At 36.8% G+C, this 23,142-nt stretch overlaps 1 protein-coding gene across 8 annotated transcripts in view; it reads left to right on the top strand.

Moving 5' to 3' along the window:
• The window catches only part of Satb1 (SATB homeobox 1), a 98,083-nt gene extending 75,360 nt beyond the window's left edge, over positions 1 to 22,723 (top strand). For 5 of the 8 annotated variants that reach the window (XM_027923172.3, XM_071619409.1, XM_027923171.2 and 2 more), the window contains 3 exons: positions 15,905 to 16,108; positions 16,688 to 16,783; positions 18,456 to 22,723. In XM_027923172.3, the coding sequence (XP_027778973.1) occupies positions 15,905 to 16,108; positions 16,688 to 16,783; positions 18,456 to 18,965 (810 nt within the window). In that variant the 3' untranslated portion in view covers positions 18,966 to 22,723. The remainder of the gene's footprint in view (positions 1 to 15,904; positions 16,109 to 16,687; positions 16,784 to 18,455) is intronic. The other 3 variants (XM_027923173.2, XM_071619414.1, XM_071619413.1) reach the window with 3 other exon arrangements.
• The last annotated feature ends 419 nt before the right edge of the window (positions 22,724 to 23,142 follow it).

The raw sequence follows: 23,142 nt of genomic DNA, 5'->3' as shown, positions 1-23,142 counted from the left end.
CCTTCCAACTTGGAAATCTGACATTATTTGCCTAGTCATACTTTCTTTTGGCCCGAATATCACTTTCAAGGGACAATAAAGTAATTGGCCTTTTACTCTGAACCTTTTTTTCCATCTAAGCTGCTGATAAGTTCACATAATTCACTCTTAGTTAACTCTTTTTCTTTCTTTTTAAATTCTGACAGTTTTTAGTGTTCATTATTGTGGAAGATTTAATCCAATCTCCACCTCACACATCTATCCCAACACTTTGCCTCTTGAGTACACAAATTACCTCCAAGTCCTTCTTCACACAAAAGCGAAGGCACCTGTTGCTAATCGTGAAATAAAAACCCATCCCTGCTACAATCCCTTGCATTCTGGGATGCTCAGAAAGGGTTCTATAACATAGTTGTTAGGGATGAGTTCAAGCAATCAGAAAAGTAGAAGTAAATAAACTTTATGACTTTAATACCAGTACTCTTATTTAATAACACTGAAGGTGTTGCACAGCTACTTTAAGATATGTGAGGGATAAGGCAGTTGAACACATTTCATAATCACTGGTAGGGGTCACCATTGAAAGGAACCTTGAGCTCTTGGCAAATGAAAAATTTCACTGACAATATGAAAAATCATCTCCTAGTTTTTCATATTTGCCGACTGTAGGTTTTGTGTATTAGCATTTCTCTGTACCTAGCATACCTGTTAATACAAAGAGCAACAGGAACAAAGAGCAAAAGCAGTTGCTGTTTAGGGACACCGTGATATATATGCAGTTTGACAGTATTTGATATTCTAAGTACAAGGGAAGAGCATATCTTTCCATTAAGTTTTCTTAGACTACAAAAACTCTTATTTTTCAAAGAAAATATTTTAATTTTCTTTATGGACCCTGCTAGATTCCTGTCTAATAAGGGAGTGGTTTCCATGTGTGCATTAACAAGTCGCAGATGCAGATTCCATACAAATGTGGTTTACAAACTGCTGGCCCCAAGCCAGACTACTGTCCTCAGTCATTCTGCAGATTCTCTTCTCCATTCCTCATGAAAAGGTACAGGGAAGAAAACAGCTCCTTTTAGTACTCTTTGCTGTCTTCTTTTGGACCCACTATCTTCATTTTTGGTCATCCTTGTTAAAGTCATTAATATCATTTATAGTGTAGCTCACAGCATCTATATTCTTAGCTGAAAGGAATTAGAGGGCATGGCTTCTGATTATCTACATGAGATAGAAATAGGGTAATGGTAGCTAATTTGCAAACTCGGATAATTTGTGTAACAATTTTTACATGAACCTCATCTTAGAGGAAAGCAGAGTGGTGGTCCCAATTCCTGGACCAGTATGCTGGGCAGTTCCAGGCAAGTTGCTTAACCTCCTAGACTTCAAACTTCCTCTTCAGGAAAGTAAAATAGGTTAGGTCACATGATGTCTAATACACCATGCAGTCCTAGGTTCTGTGAGTTTGTGACTGAGGCAGGTGTACAAGCAAGAAAGAAGATTCTATTTTGATTGAAAACACTGCCAACAGGTGTTTCAGTCTGGGAACGAGTCCCAGAGAAGGTAAGGGATGGAATAATGGTAGAGCTTAGTTTGGGGGCAGGGCATGCTATTTTGGGGTCTGTCACCGAAGGGTTATTTATGGGTGGCACACAATGAGCAGAATTGATTTTTGGAATTTAGTGTGTGGACTTCACATTACATAGTATGAGATGAGCTCAAGATTGATGTCATCTTCGTGTGAAACTTGTTCGGGATTAATTGGAATAATTAGCATACAGGGACGTAGCAGAGTCGGGGCAGTATAGAGCGTGAGATGAGCTGAATTCAGTTGGGGAATGGGCTTGACTTATGCAATAGGGTGGTGATTGCTAGTTTAGAGTCTGATTTGAAAGTCACTCAAGAGTCTCCTCCTTAAATATGTCATTTTTTGTTTGTTTGTTTTTCCACCATTATCTGAAGGTCGACCATAACTGCCCCTGTCTTGTTTTTGTTGGTTTTGTTTTGTTGATTGATAGATGTTTTTCTGGGAAGGATAGCACTGCACGTGAAAGAGGAAAAGACAGGGCAGTTTAAATCATGAGAATTCACAGGAGGTTAGAGAAATAAGGAATAAATGCAAAGGAAAAGGAAGAAGAGAGGGACAGCCCATTGAACAGATCATGAATCCATATTTGCAAGTTCATAAATTGATACCTACAGCATTTGATAGTTGTTGGTAAATGTCCATACCCAATATCCTTTTTAAACCTCGACCCGTTTTACTCATGTTACCTACAGGAGTGCTACTTGTCATGGTGCTACTTTGGCTGGCTTACTGATGGAGTATTTAGTGGTTTAAATGAAATTCAGATTAGGTAAGAAAAAATAATTCATTAAGGTCAAGGAAGTGAAGGCTGTAAATAAAATATACATCCACAATAGATAAAATGCTGTTAGAAAATCCAGTTCAGTCTAAGCTGTGAACTGTTACTGTCTAAATCACCCTTTGGTTCCTGGCTTGCAATTAATCTTTGCTACTATGTTTGGAGATTGGGGTAAAGGTGATAGCCTAATGGGTTATGACTTTATTTTAATGTTTTGATTAAGGAGACTAAATAACTTGGACCTTGGATAATCATAAGGACTAAAGTTTATCCATCAAGCTTAATTTCTAAACAGAAGTTTGTGTTTGTATTTCTGGCTACATTTAGCATTGGTCTGTTTGTGATGTGAAGTTATGAGATGGTTATGTGCTCAGTTATTCTCCACCTGTCTCTCTACTTACCATCTACCTTAGTCACTTTTTTTTTCTTCTTTCACCGTACATTTAACTAGCTGCCTCTGTTCTGTCCGCCAATCTGATAGGCACACACAGATTCCTAGCCATTGTCCTTTCAGAGCAAGGACCAGTATTTGCTAGCCCCAGGATCCCCAGCATTTGTATGTCTACTACTGTCCCTAGCTACACTGGCCCTCCATCACCGCTGAGTGCCTGTGCCACTGTACATTCCTTACCCTGCCTCTATCCTGTGTCCACCCTGCTCCCTTATCCCCTCCCACTTAAGAAACCTTAGTGTTATCTTTGTGAAAACATAGTGTTCCTCTCCTGGCAAATAGACATTCTCAAGGGATACTTTGCTAATCTTTTTTACCTTCAGAATTACTTGGATGGTATGAAGTTAACTAATTCAGAATGCTGATGGGGTTGTAAACTCATTCTGAGTTTGTTGTAAGATCAGGAAAATAAAACATATATATGCTAGTCGGTTGTCAGTTAACATCCTTAAGCTATAAAACCGTTGTTGTATGGATGAAATTTCATCCAAAAACTCAAATACATAAATCAGATCAAAGTTCTCTACAACTTTGATTCACCCAAGGATTGAGTGGGGCAGGAAACTTCTTATCATTCCCTGCCCTACAACATACACAGGGTACTCCTGAAACACATGGCATGGAAACGTGGGCTTCCTCAGGATAGTCTAGTGACTGCCCCACTCCTGATTAATTGTTTTCCTCTAACATATCTCAAAGAGGTATGGTCCTTTTGTGGCAAAAAAAAAAAAAAAAAAGAAAAAAGAAATACATTACACAGTACATTCATATCAAGTCTTTCTAGTCTAGGAGCTTTACATAAGTTCTGAAAAAAAAAAAAAAAGGTGTGTGTGTGTATGTATACACCATTCAGAGGTTCTTAATCTGTCTCACTTCCCCAAAGGGACCATGAACTTGCATGAAAAAAAGAAATGTGTCTTTACTTTCTGTAACTTCTTATTGAAAGTTGGCATTTTATTCAATTATTACCATAAACAACAAATCAGTATCAGCAATAGCTATGACTTTGTCACCAATAAAAAAAATAATCAGAGATATTTTCATATCACATTGGTTTATTGCAAGATCTTGAAATATCATTTTTGCTCATCACTAAAAATTGCAATGGCTATTAGACCTGTTGCTTGATCTTGTTATTTAGTGTGTTAATAAAGAATCCTATCTATTACTGTATCACAAATTTGGGTAGATTGGTTTATTCCAGTCCACCCCCAGCCTTGCTATCCAAGTTATATATAAAACCAATTCTGTATGTCAGTATAATTGATTTTCTTTGTAATCTCATGGATTTTATTTTGGGCATCCATGAATTTCACCAGACTGTTAGAAGGGTCTGTTGCACAAAAGAGTTGAGATCAACAATTAGATAAATTGTGCAGAGGGAAAATAATGATATTTTTTAAACATATTAGCAGAAGAATTCTTGAATTTACCTGGTAAACTTTTTTTTTTTTTTAAAATAGTTTATTGCTTTTTGGTGTGCTTACTTTTCAAGTGTCCTTCACTCCAAAGCACATAGGCAGAGTTTACCCTAACTGCAGTAACATTTAAAAACAAAAGTAGACGTCCAGTGTTCAGATGCCCACATATGGTGCTGGATTTTGTGAGACAATGCCTTTATCCCTAGACTAGTTTGCCAGTGGAGCTATACCTTTAATATCAATTGAAATCTGGAACTTAGATAGTTCTTACCTCACTGGTCAAGAAGTATTGGAAGAAATGGGTCTCCGTTATATCTGTCTCCACATCTCCTCTTAGCCTGTGTAGAAGCTGGCACATAGATGGCACTCAGTTCTTATTTGTGAAAGGATATAATAATTCAGAAGCATATTTCAAGTGCTCACAATAAGAGGTAAAATTACTGCAAAACAGAATATTTGTAAGGGAATCCATAAGGGACCATGAGAGGAGGAGTTGAGGAGTCTGGACAGAGAAGGGTCAGTCGCCAACACTCTTGCCTCTTCCCCCTTGGGATGTCTTCCCAGGTGTGAAATAGATTAGTGGCTGAGAGGCAACTGAGACTCGACCTGTGCACAGCCTCCGCTTCCCTTGTCTCCTTTTATTGGGAAAATTATAACCCAACCATTATCACCAGGGCTCACATGATATGTCTAGCAGTATTTATGCTTTCTGTTTTTAATGCCTACTTGTGAAATCACAAGATTTGGCTCTTTCAAATGAAGCCAACGTCTGATGAGCAGGTTTGCATAATGGATAAAATGATCTGGGTTTTGGCCACAAAAATGGGTCTTAACTTTATCAGTAGAATCATAAGCAAGTTGGGAGCTCATAATGACCCTGCTTGATCGTTCTTCTTAGGATTGTGATTCCCATAACTTTTACAATCCCAGATTGCCTTCTCATGATTTTAAAAATTCTTTGTTATCTCTCCTAGAACATCATACAGGGAAGATTTAAAATTTTAATTCCCAGCCCCTAAATATGCATAATGGGGAGTATAGCTCATTTTAGAAGATATCTGCAGTGTTGAAAAGTTCTAGATAAATCAGTTAAAAATGCAGTGCAGAAATATTTGTTTTAAAACAACCTAGTAGTAAATTATTTTTGTAAGCAAACAAACCGCCTTGTCAAGGTAAATCATCTCCTAAAATTGATTCATTTTATGAGTTCTTAATTCTGTGCTTTTCTTTTTTGCACATGGCATATACAAATATTCTGCCACATTTTTTAAATGATCATAATTATGAATAGGAAAATACATATTGTAAATTTGTAAATAGTGACTATTGGAAGCAAGATAGTAAGAATTTTACTTCTTTAAAGCATGTATTCATTTGAGTTGACAGTTTGGGGGAAAGTGAAGTTCACTATCTTAAACATCTTCCTTTTTTTAACCCAAGCACTCTACCACTGAGCTACATCCCCAGCCTGATAAGCTCCTTTCTAAAATGATCACATGTATTTGCATTTGACAGAGCCTTTGTTGATGCTTCTCTGCCTCCTTAGACCAGTCAGCTAATGTAGCAACATCATCATGAATTTATCCTTTGGAGCTTTGCTACCATGTATGAGCCCCCAGGAGTTACAGAGGTGTGCACAGTTTCTGGCTACTCACTCAGTGGCCCAAATTGTGCTACTTGTGCGTCTCTGCCCTATCCCCCAGTTTACTGCTACTTCACTTTGCTTCTGTGAGTGAATCTTTCACCTTATTTTTGCACTCACCATTGAAGTTTGAGCCTCAGGGTACTCAGGGTATTTTCAGGTCCCTTAGAAGAGTTTTTCACTCAAAGAGCAGGCAGTAGGAGTGGAAAAGAAGAAACAAATCCAAGAGATGTTCCGAAGGGGTAGAATTGATAGCAAATTATGATTGGTTACGGAGGAAATAAACAAAAAATATAGATTTTAATTAAAGCCATTTGCTAATATATTTTTATTGCAAAAACAATACAGAAAAAAACAGTACAAAAAATGTAAGCTAAGGAAGACCATAAATGTATCCATAATTCTAATCACCTAGACATAGCTGCTTGGAATATTCTGATTTATTTTTTTTTATATGCACGCACATCACACATGTACTTCTATGTGTATGTATATATGTGTGTGTATAATGTCTTAACATTTGTTTACATGAATTCTCTATTCAGGTATATTTAGGTTATATTCACATTTTGATGTCACAGATAATTCAGATGTAAACTTATAGTTAAATATTAGTATACATCTTTCATTACTGTTTCCTTAGGATAAACTCTCAAAATGGTATTATTGGATTAAAAATGTTTTAAAATAATATTTCTTCATTCTGCCTTTTCACATTGCACTTCAGAAAGATTATACCAATTCATACTTCAAATAACCAGCCTTTAGCCTACGTGAGTAGATGGACAACAAAGCTATTAATTGAGTTAACTACTAGGAGGTAAACCTGATTTGGGAGGAAGATAGTGGGATCAGACCGGAATGTGGCAACTGAATTATTTTCAGCAGCTTCTTAGATATTCAGGTCCCATTGGAAAGAAGCAAGTGTGATAACGACAACAATAATAGCTGACATCTATCATAACTGTTACCAACTGTCACGCTCCTTCCATCAACAGTCTCAGTACCCTATGAATGAGGTGCTAAATGGGACCCCATTTCACAGAAGAGATAGTAGAGGTCTAGAGAATTTGAGTAATCTGCCAAGCGTTATGGGGCTAATAAGGGGTGGAGTAGATATTCAAAATAAAACCCAGGCTTCTTAAATAGATTTTAGAAAGACAATATATAGAAGATAAGAGGTTATAGGAACTAAGTTGTATCTTCAAGGAATTATGGTGAAGAGTTAGCTGTACCAAAAGAATGGAGGGAGGCATAGTCACTTTACAAGCATCTGGTTTAATTTTGTCCAGTACTTGGCTAATCCATCCTGCTCTTTTTTTTTTTTTATTTGTTTCTTTCCATCATTCTCCTGACTTCTCTTAAATATTGCCCCTTCTTCAAAGCCAAGCAGTATCACTCTTCATGTAGGAAGGCTTCTTGACTACCCTCTTTTGCTCTACTTTGATCTCACTTGAAGTCTGCCCATCAATGAGCTTTTGTCACATGCTGCTTGGGACTGGTAGTTTCAAATGCCAGATCTTCCCAAATAGACTGTGAGCCATTTAAGGGCAAGTGCTTTTCAGTCCTTTCATCAGAACTTTGAGTGGTTATCATGGATCGGGTGTTGGGCAGAATATTTTTTTGCCAGACACTATTCTGCGATATTAATACTATTTATTAATCTCCACAAATCCTCAGAAAGGTAATTTGCTCAAGTTCATAGAGTTAAAGAACAAACCACAGTATAAGCCTTTATAGGCACGCAGAGGTGCTTGAGCATGACTTGAAGGAGCAGTAGATTAGGGTGGGTGGCAAAAGCAAGAATGGCTTTGCCATTAGAGAAAACCATATGAGGCATGGAGAACAGAATACAGGGCAGTGTTGGACAATACTGATAAATAGTCCAGCAAATGAGGATGTGAGCATGATTGGGAGGATCTTGAATGCAGCCCTGGAGAGTGAGCTTTTTCTCTATGTTGGGAAGCCACTGAAGGTCACACTGAGCAGTAGAATAACTACGGGCACTTTAAAAGTAGAAGACGAGTGCAATGATTTTCTTCCTGGGATCCAATCTCCAAGTTAAGGGAATTCAAGAAAGCTTAATGAAACTTGCAGATTTACCAATCAGGAAGTTCCATAGACTAAATTAAGCATGAGATGAGTTTGCTTTTTGAGGAGTCACATCAACTCTGTATGACGGCACTGGCTCCCTGTTCATCAAAGCTCTAGTGATGTACTTACCCTCCTAAGTTAAGAGAGGAAAAGGAATGATTACTTAAATGCTTTTCTGCTCAGAAATCAAAACAATTTTGCATTCGAAGTCGTTAAAAAGGGTGTTTGGTACCTTAAAGGGTTTTTCAAAGAAGAGATGCCCCAGTTCAGACTAGTCAATGGTGAGCACAATGGAAAGAGGTGGACAGTTCTTAATGATAGAAGCAAAAACTAAAATTGATGACAATGTTGTAGCATGAACCTTGGGAGTATTTTCTGTTTTTAAAAATGATACCATCTGTAAAGATCAAGGAGAAACTGAAAACTTCAGACTTGAAGATAGAATGTTTAAATGTTAGGAGCCAGAGCAGAACACTGAAATTTATGTAACGTTAATAATATTTTTTTTTAGTTAAGGGAAGAAACAGTTAAGAAATTCATTTTCAGAGTCTATATTTCAAGTATCAGAGTTATAAGCCAGATTTTTTTTTTTTTTTCAGTTTTGAAAAACCTATTCTGAATACAAGTTTGGACTAAATGTAAAATATAAACTTTTAAATCCATATTTTCCAATATTTTAAAAATTAGACCTTCTTTGGAAATTCTCTATTTCAGTCAAATTTAGAGGTTTATCTTTTTGCTAGCTAGCTTAATAGATTGTCTAGAATTTCATACTTTCATCTTTATTCCTTTTCTCTCCCACTTCTGAAAAAAATTTCCTTTAAAATGTGAGATTCCCTTGCCCAACAAATAAGAACCATTTGTATCTCCCCTAGCCAGGTTGTCATTTGATAATCTTGTTATGAGCAAAACAATTTGTAGCAAAAAAAAAAAAAAAAAAAAAAAAACCCCAAACGCCACTGTATTGATGTGTGCCTTGAAGTCGGTGGCTTACAGCAGGTGGAAAAGAGGTATACATAAAAACAAACCATTTTCATTTTTTATCTGATGAAGTTTTAAGTGAAATTGAAAAATAAAGATCATTTACTGCAGACTCTGAATATCCCTTCTAAATCCACTGAATTGTAATGGACACTTTTCCCCAGGTTGTATAAACATAATTTTTTTATGTTGATAATAAACCTCCAGAAACTGCTAGAGTTGCTTAACCTCTTAATGACAAAGTGGCAAAACTGACTCAAGTGAGAAATTTCTGTGTAGTCATTTTATGTCCTGTTATTTCCCCAATATTAGCAGCCCATAGATTTCTGGTTAAGATATGAGTCCCTTAAATAAATTAGAGGTTATGGGGTGAATTTAAAAACAATCATCTTCTGTTTAAAATAATAACAATTTAAAACATTTTATTTTTTTATAATTTTTCCCCTTTTTGGTAAATACAAGTATCAGAAACCATACTTGGGGAAACTAAATAATTTGGGGGATATACATACAGACACATAGCCATTTTGAACTATATTTTTTTTTTAATGCATTTTTGAATAAAGAGACTGTAACGTGCTACTTTTAGAGTGGAAAGAGCATTTGCTGGTATGTGTCTGTTCAAATTTATTTCTCATGTTTTCTTTAATAAGACCAATGTTAACTTAGCGGGAAAAGTTACTCCCAGTGCCTCCTGAGAGTTTCTTTGCTTTACACAAAGTAGATGTTATTAAACTGGGGAGAAAGATGAATGCATCTCCTCCTAATTCCACAGAGGAGAACATACATCTTTATTAATGTAATGATGAGGGCCTCTCATTATGTTATAGAATGATCTGCTTTAGCAAAGGTTTTCCTCCTAAAGAACTTCATAACATTTAAAGGTTAATATGTTAGGTAAAGAATAATATCTTAAGACAAGCATTTTTATTACAGGACATGATGGGATCATTTTTATTAAATTAGATGATGATTTGAATGGGGAAGAAGAAAAAGTGCTTCGCTTGATGCCCTCAATTTTAATGCCTTTAATCAAATAATGACCTTCTGGAAAATAGTTGATTTTAAGCATTTGGAAAGATCAATACCACTTTGCCACCAAAAAATGGCCTAGATGATGAAATTTGATGTATTTAAAAGTATCATTTCACCCTTTTAACCTAGTAAATAATTTAAAATGCTTTCAGTATTGTTTTACTGCTGTTCTGTTTCTCACTGTTCAAAGTGTTACGTTTGTTTGTGAAAAGATATTGGAAGTTGGTGTGCGAAGCATTCAGGCCTCACACCTAGAAGTAGGGTTGTTCCTCTGTCAGTTCTTGGGTGTCTCTGCATTAAGCCTCCTCCTCACCTCAATTATATGTTTAAATACTACATTTGAGGGACAGTGTATATAGAGAGCATAAAAGATGTGAAAGTGGAACCCTTCTACACCATTTAAGTGGTGGTTTAAAACCTCACTAGTTCCTATGCATTTTTTTGTGATATTGTTAAACCTAGATGCTAAAGGTGAAGGATTTGGTAGCTCTGACAATTAAAATCCATATCCCTCCCCACCCTATTCCCACCCTGGCTTATAGAACACTGATATGAAATTACCCTTGAGTGCCGACAGCTTTGTAAATAAAAAAAAAAAAAAATTGCCCTCTATTAGCATGTTTGTGGGCAGATTAAAAACTGTCTTCATTAGCATAAGTAACACTTACAGATTCTTTTAGAAGTAGAAAATTATTTGCTGAATGATAAATTGCTAGCTTTATAGTTAGTTGTTGTTGAAAATGTACTCATTCAAAATGCCTGGTGTAGTTTAGTCTACAATGCTGAATTTTTTGTTAGAAGTACTATTTAATGGATTATATACTTAATCCTTGTTCCTACTACTTGCAAAAATGTAATTCATGCTTTCTACTAAAGTGTTTGTATCAAATACTTTCCTATTTAGATTGATTTCTTTTAATATCATATATTAGTATACTGTATGCCCCAGAGATTGGAACAAAATACTCCTGCAGATAACACATAAAAGATGAGGGTGAGGGGGAATAAATACAGACGATAAAATGTTTTGCTTTTTAGAGCTCAAATTACCGTTCTATTTTTTTAAATGTATTTTTCCTTCTTAGTGGCAGCAAAAATTGTCATTTTCTCTCTCTTTTTATAGCTCTTAGTTTTAGAATGCATGTGTATATGATGATAATATACACATATATGTATATTGCATTAAATGACTTTTTTTTTTCCCTCAGAGAATACCAAAGTCTGTTTTTCCCTGGAAAACTAGTTGTGTTATGAACTTCCAGGTTTATCACAGACCAGGTCCTGTAAAGGTTCTCGCTGTGTGAGAGGCTTTATAGGTACAATAAATTTCATTCATGAAAGGATGTTGCTTTCCTGGCTCAATTAAAATCATCGTGTACCCCTTACCCACTAAAATGTTAGAAGCGAATTGACTTGAATTAACGGTTCTAAAAAGTGGGGTGGAAATCAGAGATTGAGCTTGGTTGGAAATTAGCAGCTGAGAGATGAAGGTGCCAGGATTTTTATTTAAATGTGGTACAACAAGATTCTGTCAGTAAAGCACATCATTAGAATATTGAGTTTAGAACTGCTAATTTTTCCTTTAAAATGAGCATACAGTCATGTGTTTCATGGACCATAATAAATTGCCATTGTGTTGTCATTGAGTTTGTTTTGCTTTTTTGCAGTGCTGGTTTGGCAGTCATTCTGCATTTTTTCTTTTCCTTGTTTTTTTTTCCCCCTCCTCAGTCTTAGATTTCTTTAATAGATCCCTAACCAAAACGGGTCAAAAAAAAATGTTATTTATTTCAGTCTTAGGTTTAGCATCTTTTGCACCATTTTCTTGCTTACGGTAGCAAGACATTTGCAGATGGTTCTTGGTTACTATAAAGTACATAACAGTATTTCCTTTGTGGCAGATGGATTTAAGACTTTTAGTTCTCAATAAATGTAGGTTTACAATACATAACTTTACAGGATTTGTGTTGTATATAACAGGTTTGAACATATTATCTCAGAATTCATCTGCATGGCATTTTCAGCTTATTCAGGGTCCTGCCAGTTTTTTTTTAAGTAATAGGGGGAGCGCTGTGATTGATAGCAACAGCTCAAGGCGTGATTTTGAATAGAAACAAAGGGTTTAGAACAGAAGGTGTCAAATTAAACTTTGTCAGTTTGAAAAGTAGTAACATCCTGAAAGTTTTACTAATTTATTTACATGTGGCCACTGTTTATATTTTGCCCTCTTTATATGCAGTGTAATGTTGCTTGGCAAATTTACTACATTTAAAGTTTAGGTTGTTCCTTGTACCATTTTAGTTTTCTTAGAATGGATTCATTGGTCTCATTATTTTAAGTCTTTTTCTACTGTTCGAAACAGTTGTGCTCTAATTTAATTTTGAGAGTAGTTCCCTGCCTGTGGTCTTAGAGGACATCAAGTCCTGGGAACCAATCTTAAAAATGGGATTATATTCACATTTTGCAACAAAGCACCACATTGCATTTGTCATCTCTCTTCTCTTAAGTAAATCTATAGAGTTCTCATTTAAAGACCAGCATCGTACTTTATGGAATTATTTGTCAAATATCGCAAATGTTCTGACCTAGGAAAAAGGTATTGGGGAATTAAAAAGCATTTGGTTTTTTCAGTCATTTTCTGAAAAAAAACATGGATCAAATTACTGTTGTCACTAATGGCATAACAATCAATAGGATTTGAGGTAAACTATTTCAAGGTATTTTTGTTAAAAAAAAGTATTAGAATAAATTAACCTTATTTTTGCTTGTAATATGGGAACAAATCAGTTTCTTTCTATACTAACAAAGAACTAATGTGTCAAAATGTCTGTTTTCCATTATTTCTTAAGAGATACACACATTGAGAAAAGCCAATCCCCCCCTCCCCTTTTGTTTTTTGGAATACCCTTGTAGAACTAACAGTTCCCAGCTGCACTGTTAAATATTTTTCTAAGAAGCATCTGATTTCAGTCTCTTAAAATCATCGTGTCTCTTGAAAGGCTAGCGGAGACATGCTTCAGCTTATAATTCATCAAATTATTTTTAGATAAGGAATTAGAAGTATTATTTAAGGGCAGAGGTTAATAGCAAACTACTGGAAATGTTATGTTAGTCATGGGCAATTAATAAAAATAAGGATCTGTCTCGTAAGTATAGAGACACAGAAGTGACAATATAAGCAAAATATTTGTTGAATGAGTCAGGGCTCTTTTTCTGAAATATTTGTTAAACCAGCATGAGTGTGATTGTTTAGGAATTAGCTATCATTATTAGCCATTTTAAAAGAACTAATGATTTTCTTTTCCAAAGAACATCTGTGATCCACATGTTTTTTCACATATATCCAAGTGCTAACTGATCTCTGCATTACTTTAAAAAGTTTCTAAAGGATGTGAAAAATCATTGGAGTTTTGCAGCTCTCTAAGAAGCTTTTCCTACATGAATCGTTCTTAATTTAACTTTTAGCAATTTTTAGTTACAAGCATTTATTTCTTAAAAAAACATTTGTAGAAGCTCAATGTTTAACATTTATTGCAGTAGCGGGATACTAGCTAAGTTAAAAAAAATTTTTTTCTGCCCTGTTCTTGATGAATCTTCTAACTTCTCTTCATTGCAAGGTAAATAAAATCAAATAATTTGTGTTCAGGCATAGAGCTTGACCTGTCAGTGGTGATAGCTGAAGGATACAGAAAGGGGAGGAGGGAAGTCATCTTAACCATAGTTAATATTCAAGCCCACAGGAAGATATGTATCTAAACCTACCCAGCAACAAGATTTAGAAGTATAATGCAACAAAACAGCTTAGATGTAGGAAAATATATGATATTTTCATATCTTAATCCAGGTAGCAAATATTTGCCTATAAGAACTAAATAAACATCTGCAGGGCACCATATGCAGGTGGGTTTCAAATACTTCAAATACTCAAACACAGTTTTGTAGTCAATATTATATTCACACAGATAGAGCTGAAATATCTTTTTAAATTTTTTTGTTGTTGTTCTAATTAGTTATACATGACAGCAGAATACATTTCAACTCATTGTACACAAATGGAACACAACTTTTCATTTCTCTGACTGTACACGATGCAGAGTTGCGCCATTAGTGCAATCATACATGTACAAAGGGTAATGATGTCTGTCTGCGCTGAAATATCTTGCAGTATGCTGGGAATAGCCATGGAGTTGCTGTAGACAGAAGGGAAATATGCTCAGCAATCCTGTTGTCACAGGGATTTTTTAATTTAGTTGACATTCTTTGAGGTGAATTTGTAGTTTGCTGCTGCTTCTCCTCACCTGAATAAGTGCACAATTGCATGGCCATCCCCACGATATATATTTGTTCAAATAAAAGACCTGTTGAGTAGAGAATCCAAACTCTCAGAAAATGTAGTTTATCTCATGAGAGTGTGTGACAGTCCTTCTTGGCTGATCTGTAAGTGAGCCTTGAGAAGCCGACGTATCTGTCACCATCTTTTCTTTTAAATTCTCTCAAGTAGGCCATTCTGGGGAGGACAGGCCTGGCTTCTTTTCACCGTATGTTACAATCAGAAGAAGAATTCCCATCCAATTAAATTTCTTGAGATTTCCAAGAAACTCTTGTCCTAAGTCAGGTTCCCTTAAAGCAGAGTCTAAGATGGGAATCAGATGCTGGTGGTTTGAGGAGGACCTGAGGAATGAGGGAAAATAGGGCAGAGGAAGAGGTCGCGTAAGAATGTGGCCCCGGAGCTGAGGATGTACCTCAAACTTGCTCAGCTTAGGCCCTGGATTCCATCCCCAGCACCAAAAAAAAAGATTGTGGCCCCAGATAAAGTCCAGCCCTCGACTGATAGGGGATGGAGTAAAAGAATGGGGATGACTGTCTCCAGAGAGAGAGTTGAAGCATAGAATGAGTTGTCCACTTGAAATAAGGATGGAGACTTTGTACCACTGGATCAGGATATTGCTGGCCACTCCTGAGTGAGAAGGCCAGTGAGGAGGGGGAGCAATGTTCCGAGCATCGTCCGATGAGATGGCTTCAGGGACATTTCTCCAGAGAAGAGTGCAGTGGAGAGCTCTTAGCAGAGAACTCAGCTGCTGAGCTGTGGCTGCCCTGGCTGGGGAATCCCACTGCCCCTTACCCCAGTGCTTAGAGTTCATCCTGGTTAGGATGAAAGTTTGAGATGGTGACTGTCTTGGATCATTGCATTCCTCACAGATAAGCCTAGAGTCAAAACTGGGGCCTCAGGATACATCAGAGAGGTGCAGATTTTGGTATTCGTTGGACATTTCTTTCTCATTTAATTCAGGAAGCCTATTAAAATTCTTGCCTGAGCAGATCATGTGCTAACACTGCCACAGGCAGAAAACAGGACTCTGAGGTCTCTTTTTGGAAAGTTCTTTTCTTGGAGAAGTCCTTTAGTGCCCATTCTAATGATTATGCCGAAACTGGACGGTATTCTTGGTCTCACAACTAGTTGTATATGTCTCTCCTCTCTCATACATGCATATACACACATATACATAGTTTTTTTTATAAGCTTAGGAAATATTTTTATTTCTAGGATCTGTTCAACCCCTTTTTAAATACCTTCAGCGTCTTCAGATGGCCCCCATCAGACAAGAAGATTAAGCAAGCATAGAAACACTTATTTTTGCTTTCCTCCTATTTCACATATTGCAAAGTCTGTGATAAATGCTCTTTTGCCCTTGGAGTCTGAAAAATATGTCTCTCTTTTAAGATGCAAATCTGAACACTCATTAGAAACACAGCCTGCCTCCCTGACAGCCGCAGCTATCCTCTCTTAAAAGGTTAAAATATTTTTAAAGCGGATTAGAGTGTTGTGAGCATATGAGAAAGTTACTATACAGAGTCTTTTCTTTTTTGGCTCCTTATGGAAAATGCCAGCCCCCTCCCCATAAACATGAACTGACCTCTCATTTCCTTTGTCTCCAAGGGATGGTTGTGTGAGCTGTTACGCTGGAAAGAAGATCCTTCTCCAGAAAACAGGACTCTGTGGGAGAACTTGTCCATGATCCGAAGGTTCCTCAGTCTTCCTCAGCCAGAGCGTGATGCCATTTACGAGCAGGAGAGCAATGCGGTGCATCACCATGGCGACAGGCCACCCCACATCATCCACGTTCCAGCAGAACAGATTCAGGTCCGTTTACCTTGGCCAATTCAGTAGAGCACTAAGTAAATAAAGCTTTAAACTTAGCAGGGAAATTAGCATCTCTCTTCTTCCCGCCAATCTAAACACAGGCTTTTTAGCAAGAGATAACAATACAGTGCCATCTTGCTCCGGGGGATAAAAGGAAAATTAACATACTTTTTCCAACATGTGTGTTATATTCCCTACCCCTCACTTCCCCACTGCCAGAGTGGCAGGAACCCCCTTTTTGCACTTCTTGTTTGGAAAATGTATCGTTGTTAGTTCTGGGTTTTGTGTGTGAGAACTTCGAAATTTTTGTATGTTGTTTTAAAAATCATTTAAAAATACGCCTATTTCTTAATTAATGCCATACCGCCCCTGAGGAAAGGAATTACATTTATTCTGTAGAGGAAGTTTGTAGAATCACAGTTTTATACGTTGGACTCTGTCCAAAACAAGGAGGGGAGGGAAATCTAATTGGAATCTTGCTTTGCACTCCGTGTCCCTTCCTTCACCTTGTAGCAGTCTCCCCGCACCCACACAGAGTCCAGGTTGGGGGTGAGTCATATCTGTTTGTCTTTCCTTCAGAGCCCCTCTCCCACCACCCTTGGGAAAGGAGAGTCTAGAGGCGTTTTCTTACCAGGCCTGCCGACCCCTGCACCATGGCTCGGTGCTGCTCCTCAGGTGAGCGGGCACAAGTTACCTATGCCAGCAAGGAAGGTAGTCAGAGAGGGGGTGGCACAGAGACCTGCTCCCTTGCTCAGGATCTTCAGACGTGCAGAGGATGCACTGAGCATGGCTGTGGCCAGAGCCCACTGTGCAGCAGATTCAGCTTTCTACCTACTCATGTCTTGGGACTTGTCTCCATTCATCCGCTGAGGGAACAGCCCTGGGAATTTAGATGGAAGTGTTCTGGGATCAGGTAGTTCACTGGGGCTCTCAGAAAGTATTCTAATTGAACTTGAACTGTATGACGGATTTCTGTTAAATCTAAGGAATGTTTTTTGGTTTTCTCCTTTGAGGAAAAAATGCCGTTGATTTCCAGAGTCCTAAAAGTCTACTCTCTTTGTTGAATCACCTGCTCATTTCTTGGTACTACTGTGGGGGAAGATTGTGTGTGTGTGTGTGTGTGTGTGTGTGTGTGTGGAGAGAGAGAGAGAGAGAGAGAGAGAGAGAAAGAAATCCATCCACCAGGAAAAAAAAAAAAAATCCTTGAGTGTGTATTAAAGATAAAACAAATTGAAAAGGAGAATCCCTTAGGATATCAAGCACTAAAATAATTGTGAAAGCATGAAAAACTTACTGTTTTAGGAAAAACAAAGAAAAAGATATATGTTAAGTAATAAAAATAGTACTTGTTTGAAAATGTAAATTGTTTTTAATAAAATTGCTTCTTAGGGGGATGAAAGGAAATGCTTAGGCACAGTACAAATGTTCTAATATTTTGCAGCTTACTCATGTTGATTTGCTCTGCTGATAAGAATTATGGATTTCCACTATATAGTAGTTGCCTGTGTCACACATTTGTTATGTGTAATTGTGTATGGAAATTACAGCACATATACAGATACTAATTATGAAAAAGTGTCTGTATACACTAAATTTAAATCCTAATCACATCTGAGTTTACTGTAGACAAAACAATTCACTAGCCATCATACAGTGGATTAAACCTTTATTTTGGGGTAAGAAAAAAATTGTGCACTAGTGCCTAGTGCAATTTGGTAAGAAACTGTGTGTGTGTTAATATCGGAGCTGTCTGAGAGGAAATTCACAAACCTGAGCCTCTTGGAACATCCTCTGGACTCTTAGGAGAGCATGCTGAATAAGAGCAGACGCTTACCTTCTTTTCTTGCTCCTTGTCTCTGCCATCTGATGAAAGGGGGAGGCAGAACACAAATTTCTTTCCCCATGCCTCTGAAGCTCACTTTTCTAAAATGTCTTTTGAAATCCTTGCTCCTCAATCTTCATTTTAAATCTTTGTTAATTATTTACATCATAATTTGCTTTGCTGTCTTCGTGCCTCTGATGCGTGTCCTTCTGGTGAAGTTTATGGCTCAAACATTTTCAGAGCAGCTGAGTTCTCTCCTCCTGCCCTGATATCTGATAAGGGAACACAGTAGCCCTGAAAGCTGTACAAATTCCTGCCTTCCCAGTTGATATCATTCTGATTTTTTTTTTTTTTTTCCTAAATGCAGTAGGCCATTTGGCTGGTCTGCCTCTTTGCTCTGAATCTTTGTCCCATATCAAAGAAGCTATATGCAGGATGCATAAGCACGTGTTTCCTAATTCTAGACAGCTTTGTGCACGGAACGTGGGGAAAGCAGAGCTCTGATTGTCGCTTGTTTCTTTTTAGCAGCAGCAGCAGCAGCAACAGCAGCAGCAGCAGCCGCAGGCACCTCCACCCCCTCAGCCACAACCGCAGCAGCAGGCGGGCCCCAGGCTTCCCCCGCGCCAGCCCACCGTGGCCTCGCCCGCAGAGTCTGATGAGGAAACCCGGCAGAAGACCCGGCCACGAACCAAAATTTCAGTGGAAGCCCTGGGAATCCTCCAGAGTTTCATACAAGACGTAGGCCTGTACCCAGACGAAGAGGCCATCCAGACTCTGTCCGCCCAACTTGACCTTCCCAAGTACACCATCATCAAGTTCTTTCAGAACCAGCGGTACTATCTCAAGCACCACGGCAAACTGAAGGACAACTCCGGCTTAGAGGTGGATGTGGCCGAATACAAAGAAGAGGAGTTGCTTAAGGATTTAGAAGAGAGTGTCCAAGACAAAAATGCTAACACCCTTTTCTCGGTGAAACTAGAAGAAGAGCTGTCCGTGGAAGGAAACACAGACATTAATGCTGATTTGAAAGACTGAGATCCAGGTAGTATTGTCATTCAACAGAGTGCCACTGGGTATTTACTAACAACATGAAAAAAGTCCACCTTGTATTTGCTCAGAAAAACCTTCGTTGTTCATGGTTTGGCCAATGAATCTTCAGAAACTTGCACAAACAGGAAAGTTGGAAAAGGAATAGTACAGACTGCACTAAACATTTTACTCTGTTTTTACAAACTGCTTGGCAGCCCAGGTGAAGCATCGAGGATTGTTTGGTATTAGAATTTGTGTTCAAGGGCTGCACCAGTGTGTGTGTGCCCCCTAAGCATGATACCAGAGATTTTTTTTTTTTTTTTAATTATTATTCTGGAGCCTCCAACAAGCATTATAACTTCTGTGATTATGATTTCCTTTCCTTTAATTATTTCTGTAACACTCCACACTGATCTTTGGAAACTCGCCCCTTATTTTAAAGGAAAAAAAAAAAAAGAGTTTGTTACTCTATTGTATGTTACAAAAGAACTATAGACTGTGGAATGCAGTTTAAAGATGACATATGCCAACAAATGCCTTGTATTATATGGCACTGCCGTAATTCAAATTTGTTTTTATTTTGGAAATAAAAGTTCACTGTAATTTTTTTTTTCATTCTCATTGTTACATGATTTTTTTTTAAAAAAAAAAAAAAAGGAGAAGAAAATGTGAAACACAATTTAGTCCTCATTATTTATTTGTAGATCCTGCAGCGTCATGTTGTAATTAATTTTTTGGAAGTTTCCGTTAAATGTAATATTGCTTCTCTTGTTACCATACTGATTCTTTTCTATTTATAAATGTATTTTGATGGGCAGTAAAAACAAAGTGTCTTAAAGTTTTAAATAGAGAAAATGTGCTTTACACAGTTGCCTATAAAAAGTGCTCTATGTTATCCAAGCAATTCATACTATAAGCTTCACTCTTATTGTTGTATGCAATTTTTACTATCATGCAAATAAGCTTAGGTAAATAAAACTAATAGATCACCTTAGAAAATTATGCAATTAATGTGAAAATAATTGATGTTTGCAATGTGTCTTCCTTTGGTTTACAATCAATTTTAAAGCTACATCTGTATAAAATTTCTGTATAAAGGTGTATTTCTTTTTTATGAGTTTATGGCTATGAAAACACCAGCTATTTTGTTACAGCTGGCTGTTTTTATAAGTGTATCACAGTTTTCTTTATGCAGAAATGTTCTGATTAGGAGTGGTTATTGACTGTAACTACACAATTAAAATTGTTTGTATGGTATGACATGGTAGGGTTTGTCTGCTTATGTGAAGTAACTTTAAGGAAGAATCAAAAGATGACCCTCACCCTTATGTGCATATGTGCATGTCAGTACTTTCCTGCTGATATTTTAATGTTTAAAAAGAACAATTGAAGAGTCACTTGAAACACTGTAAATTTAAATCACATCCACGTATCTTTTTTTTTTTTTTTTAATGGTACAGGGGATTGAACCCAAGAGTGTTTTACCACTGAGTTACATCCCCAGCACTATATATATATAATTTTTTTTTAAATTTTGAGACACCATTTCTATTTAGTTTCTGAGGCTGGCCTTGAACTTATGATCCTCCTGCCTCAGTCTCCTGAGTAACTCTGGGATTACAGCTGTGTGCCACCAAGCCCAGCAACATGCTCATTTTTAAATAAGCATGAAATTTCACAATGAAGATGATAACCTGTTTTGGTTAACTTCTTGCTTAATAAACAGAGATAGGACAGTCAGAAGACTTTCCAACAAAAACATAAATCTAGTCTCTAGCAGTTATGTGATTCAAATTGATTCATTTGCTTTTATTTCACAATCCTTAGATTATGGCAACACTTTTCCTTAAGCTACGGTGTATTTTTAAAGGGCATTAATAATAAACTAAAATAAGTATGGGGTGAAATGGACCCTTCTGTGTAAAAACCCCTAGTAAGCATTGTTTTGTTCTAACAAGTTGTAAGTGGAGAAAGTAACTCTGAGCTCATTTGACTGCATATGTCTTTTAAGAACTATGTGAAGAAAACAATAACACACCTGGAAATTAAACACAATCTGCAAAATCCCTACAACATAAAACCTTAGTAAACTTAGGGTATAAAGATAAGGTGTGTTAATGGCCACAGAAAGAATTAAGGCAATTGGAAGATTTTAAAATTATCTTCCTCCTTTCCTCCAAGTGCTAGCCTTGCAGTATTGAGTGTTTGGGGTTTTCAGTTTTGTTGCCTATTTTTGTATTTATCTTTTGCTTCCTCTTTTTAGAGTTCCCTAGATGTTAGGATTATCTGGGCTTCTGAAGACGTGATCGTGCAACTGCCCTTTCTCTTTTTGCCTACCATTTCCTCAGGCCCCAGTGAACTCATTGGTAGGCAACTGGGCTGCTCTTTTACTTTAGAAACTCAAATGGGATCATTCAAAATTCCCAGTAAAGCTTTAAGGTTCCGTTTACTTTTGAAGCATAGCTGAGCTAACCTGAAGGCTGCTGATTTGTTGCAAACTAGTTCCCAATTCTTTTTATTAAATGAGAAAACACCCTTTTTCTTCAGTAGGGTTTAGAAAAGTTATCATTTGAGCCAAAGGAATTCAAGTTAAAATTGAAACTAGATTTCCTGTATTTAAAAAATAGAAAATAAAATATAACCTAATGCAATTAAAGAAAAATTATCTTTCTCCTTTTCCCCAACTTTGAAAAAAATCTAGATCAGCATCGAAGAGAATTGATAACTTTTTTAAACCAGTGGAACACTTGAAGTGTCAAATAGATCCAAAATTTGGTAATTTGTTGTTGTTGTTGTTACTGTTTTGGAGAGAGAAATTGGGTTGCAAATAAGATTTTTCCATTCTTAATAACCTAAATTCTTCTGAAATCATATTTTCAATGAAATGATGAATATGTGTTGGAAATCAGCATAATTTTGCTAACAAAATTCTCACTGAGATCTTTTCCCTTTTTAAGATCAGCACAGTTTTGCTAATTTAGTATAAAGCACATGTTAATAAATAATGATGGCCATGATGGAGTGAGCAAAACCATTTTCAGGGAAGATGGCACATTTTGGAAAAGATTCATCAAGGTGGATCATCCATATCCCCCAAGGTCATTTATTGCCCACCCCAGTCCTCCTCCTCATGCCTGTGGCTATGGTAAAGTTCCTTTAACAAGCTTCATTGTGTCCAAGTATTTCAGAGACTTTTAAAAGCTGGGCATGACATAATACTTTGTGCTCTTAAGACCTTAGCCGAGTCAGGTAGTTTACGGGTAATATTCAACCTTGTGCATCTGAATCTGTCATGGATTCCTTCACTCAGCACTTTGCCACTAATTTGTATTACACTCTGTGGCCATATAATACTTGCACATTATGCAAAAAATAATGTTGATAGTATCTTCTTGCCACGCAATATGCAGAGTTGACACATAACCTTTGAAAACCAAGGTAACTAATATGTGTGCCCTAGTTGTGTGGCACTTGGTAACAAAGTCTGTACAATGTTATGTATAAAATGTGTATTGATTAGCATTTAGTCTAAGGAATTCTGAGCTTAAGAGTTTCCTCACCCCCCGTAGTGATATCAATATCTAACTGTGCTTATCTAAAATACATAGCTTGATTAGGAAGCATTTAAATGGTTCAAGATTGAGTAAAAATGAGAATCCCATCCATTCCATTATTAAATTCTGCCCTATTCCCTACTGTTAACGTCTGGCTGATATTAAGGTCCTTGATTGTCACGATATTTTCAATAAATGAGATATTCTGAACTGCCTGGTGATATTTTCAAAAAGAGCAATTAAAATGTGTATACCCCATAATATAGCTGGTAGACATAGGACTTTTGTGTTAAAGCAAGTCAGAAATTTGCATGTTAGTGTGGAAAACAACAGAAATCCAAAAATATTAATCATTGAAAATATTGATCCTATAGTCCACCTTACAAATAAATATTTTTGAAACTTTAAGGGGGCATATTATAGATTCAGTGTTTCTTTTGAAGCAATCTTTTTCATGTACATACTAAATACTTGCATGTCTTTGGACACAAGCTGGACTACAATCTATTAATATATACATTTTTTGATAAAATAAAAAGTACCCTTATTAAAGAAATGTGGAAGGTGTATGTCCAGAGTACGATATCTGTTTAATAATAAAAATAAATAAATTTAAATAAATTAATTAA

This window comes from Marmota flaviventris, chromosome 1, assembly GCF_047511675.1.
Source record: "Marmota flaviventris isolate mMarFla1 chromosome 1, mMarFla1.hap1, whole genome shotgun sequence".
NCBI lineage: Eukaryota > Metazoa > Chordata > Mammalia > Rodentia > Sciuridae > Marmota > Marmota flaviventris.
This window is presented reverse-complemented; position numbering and strand designations above follow the sequence as displayed.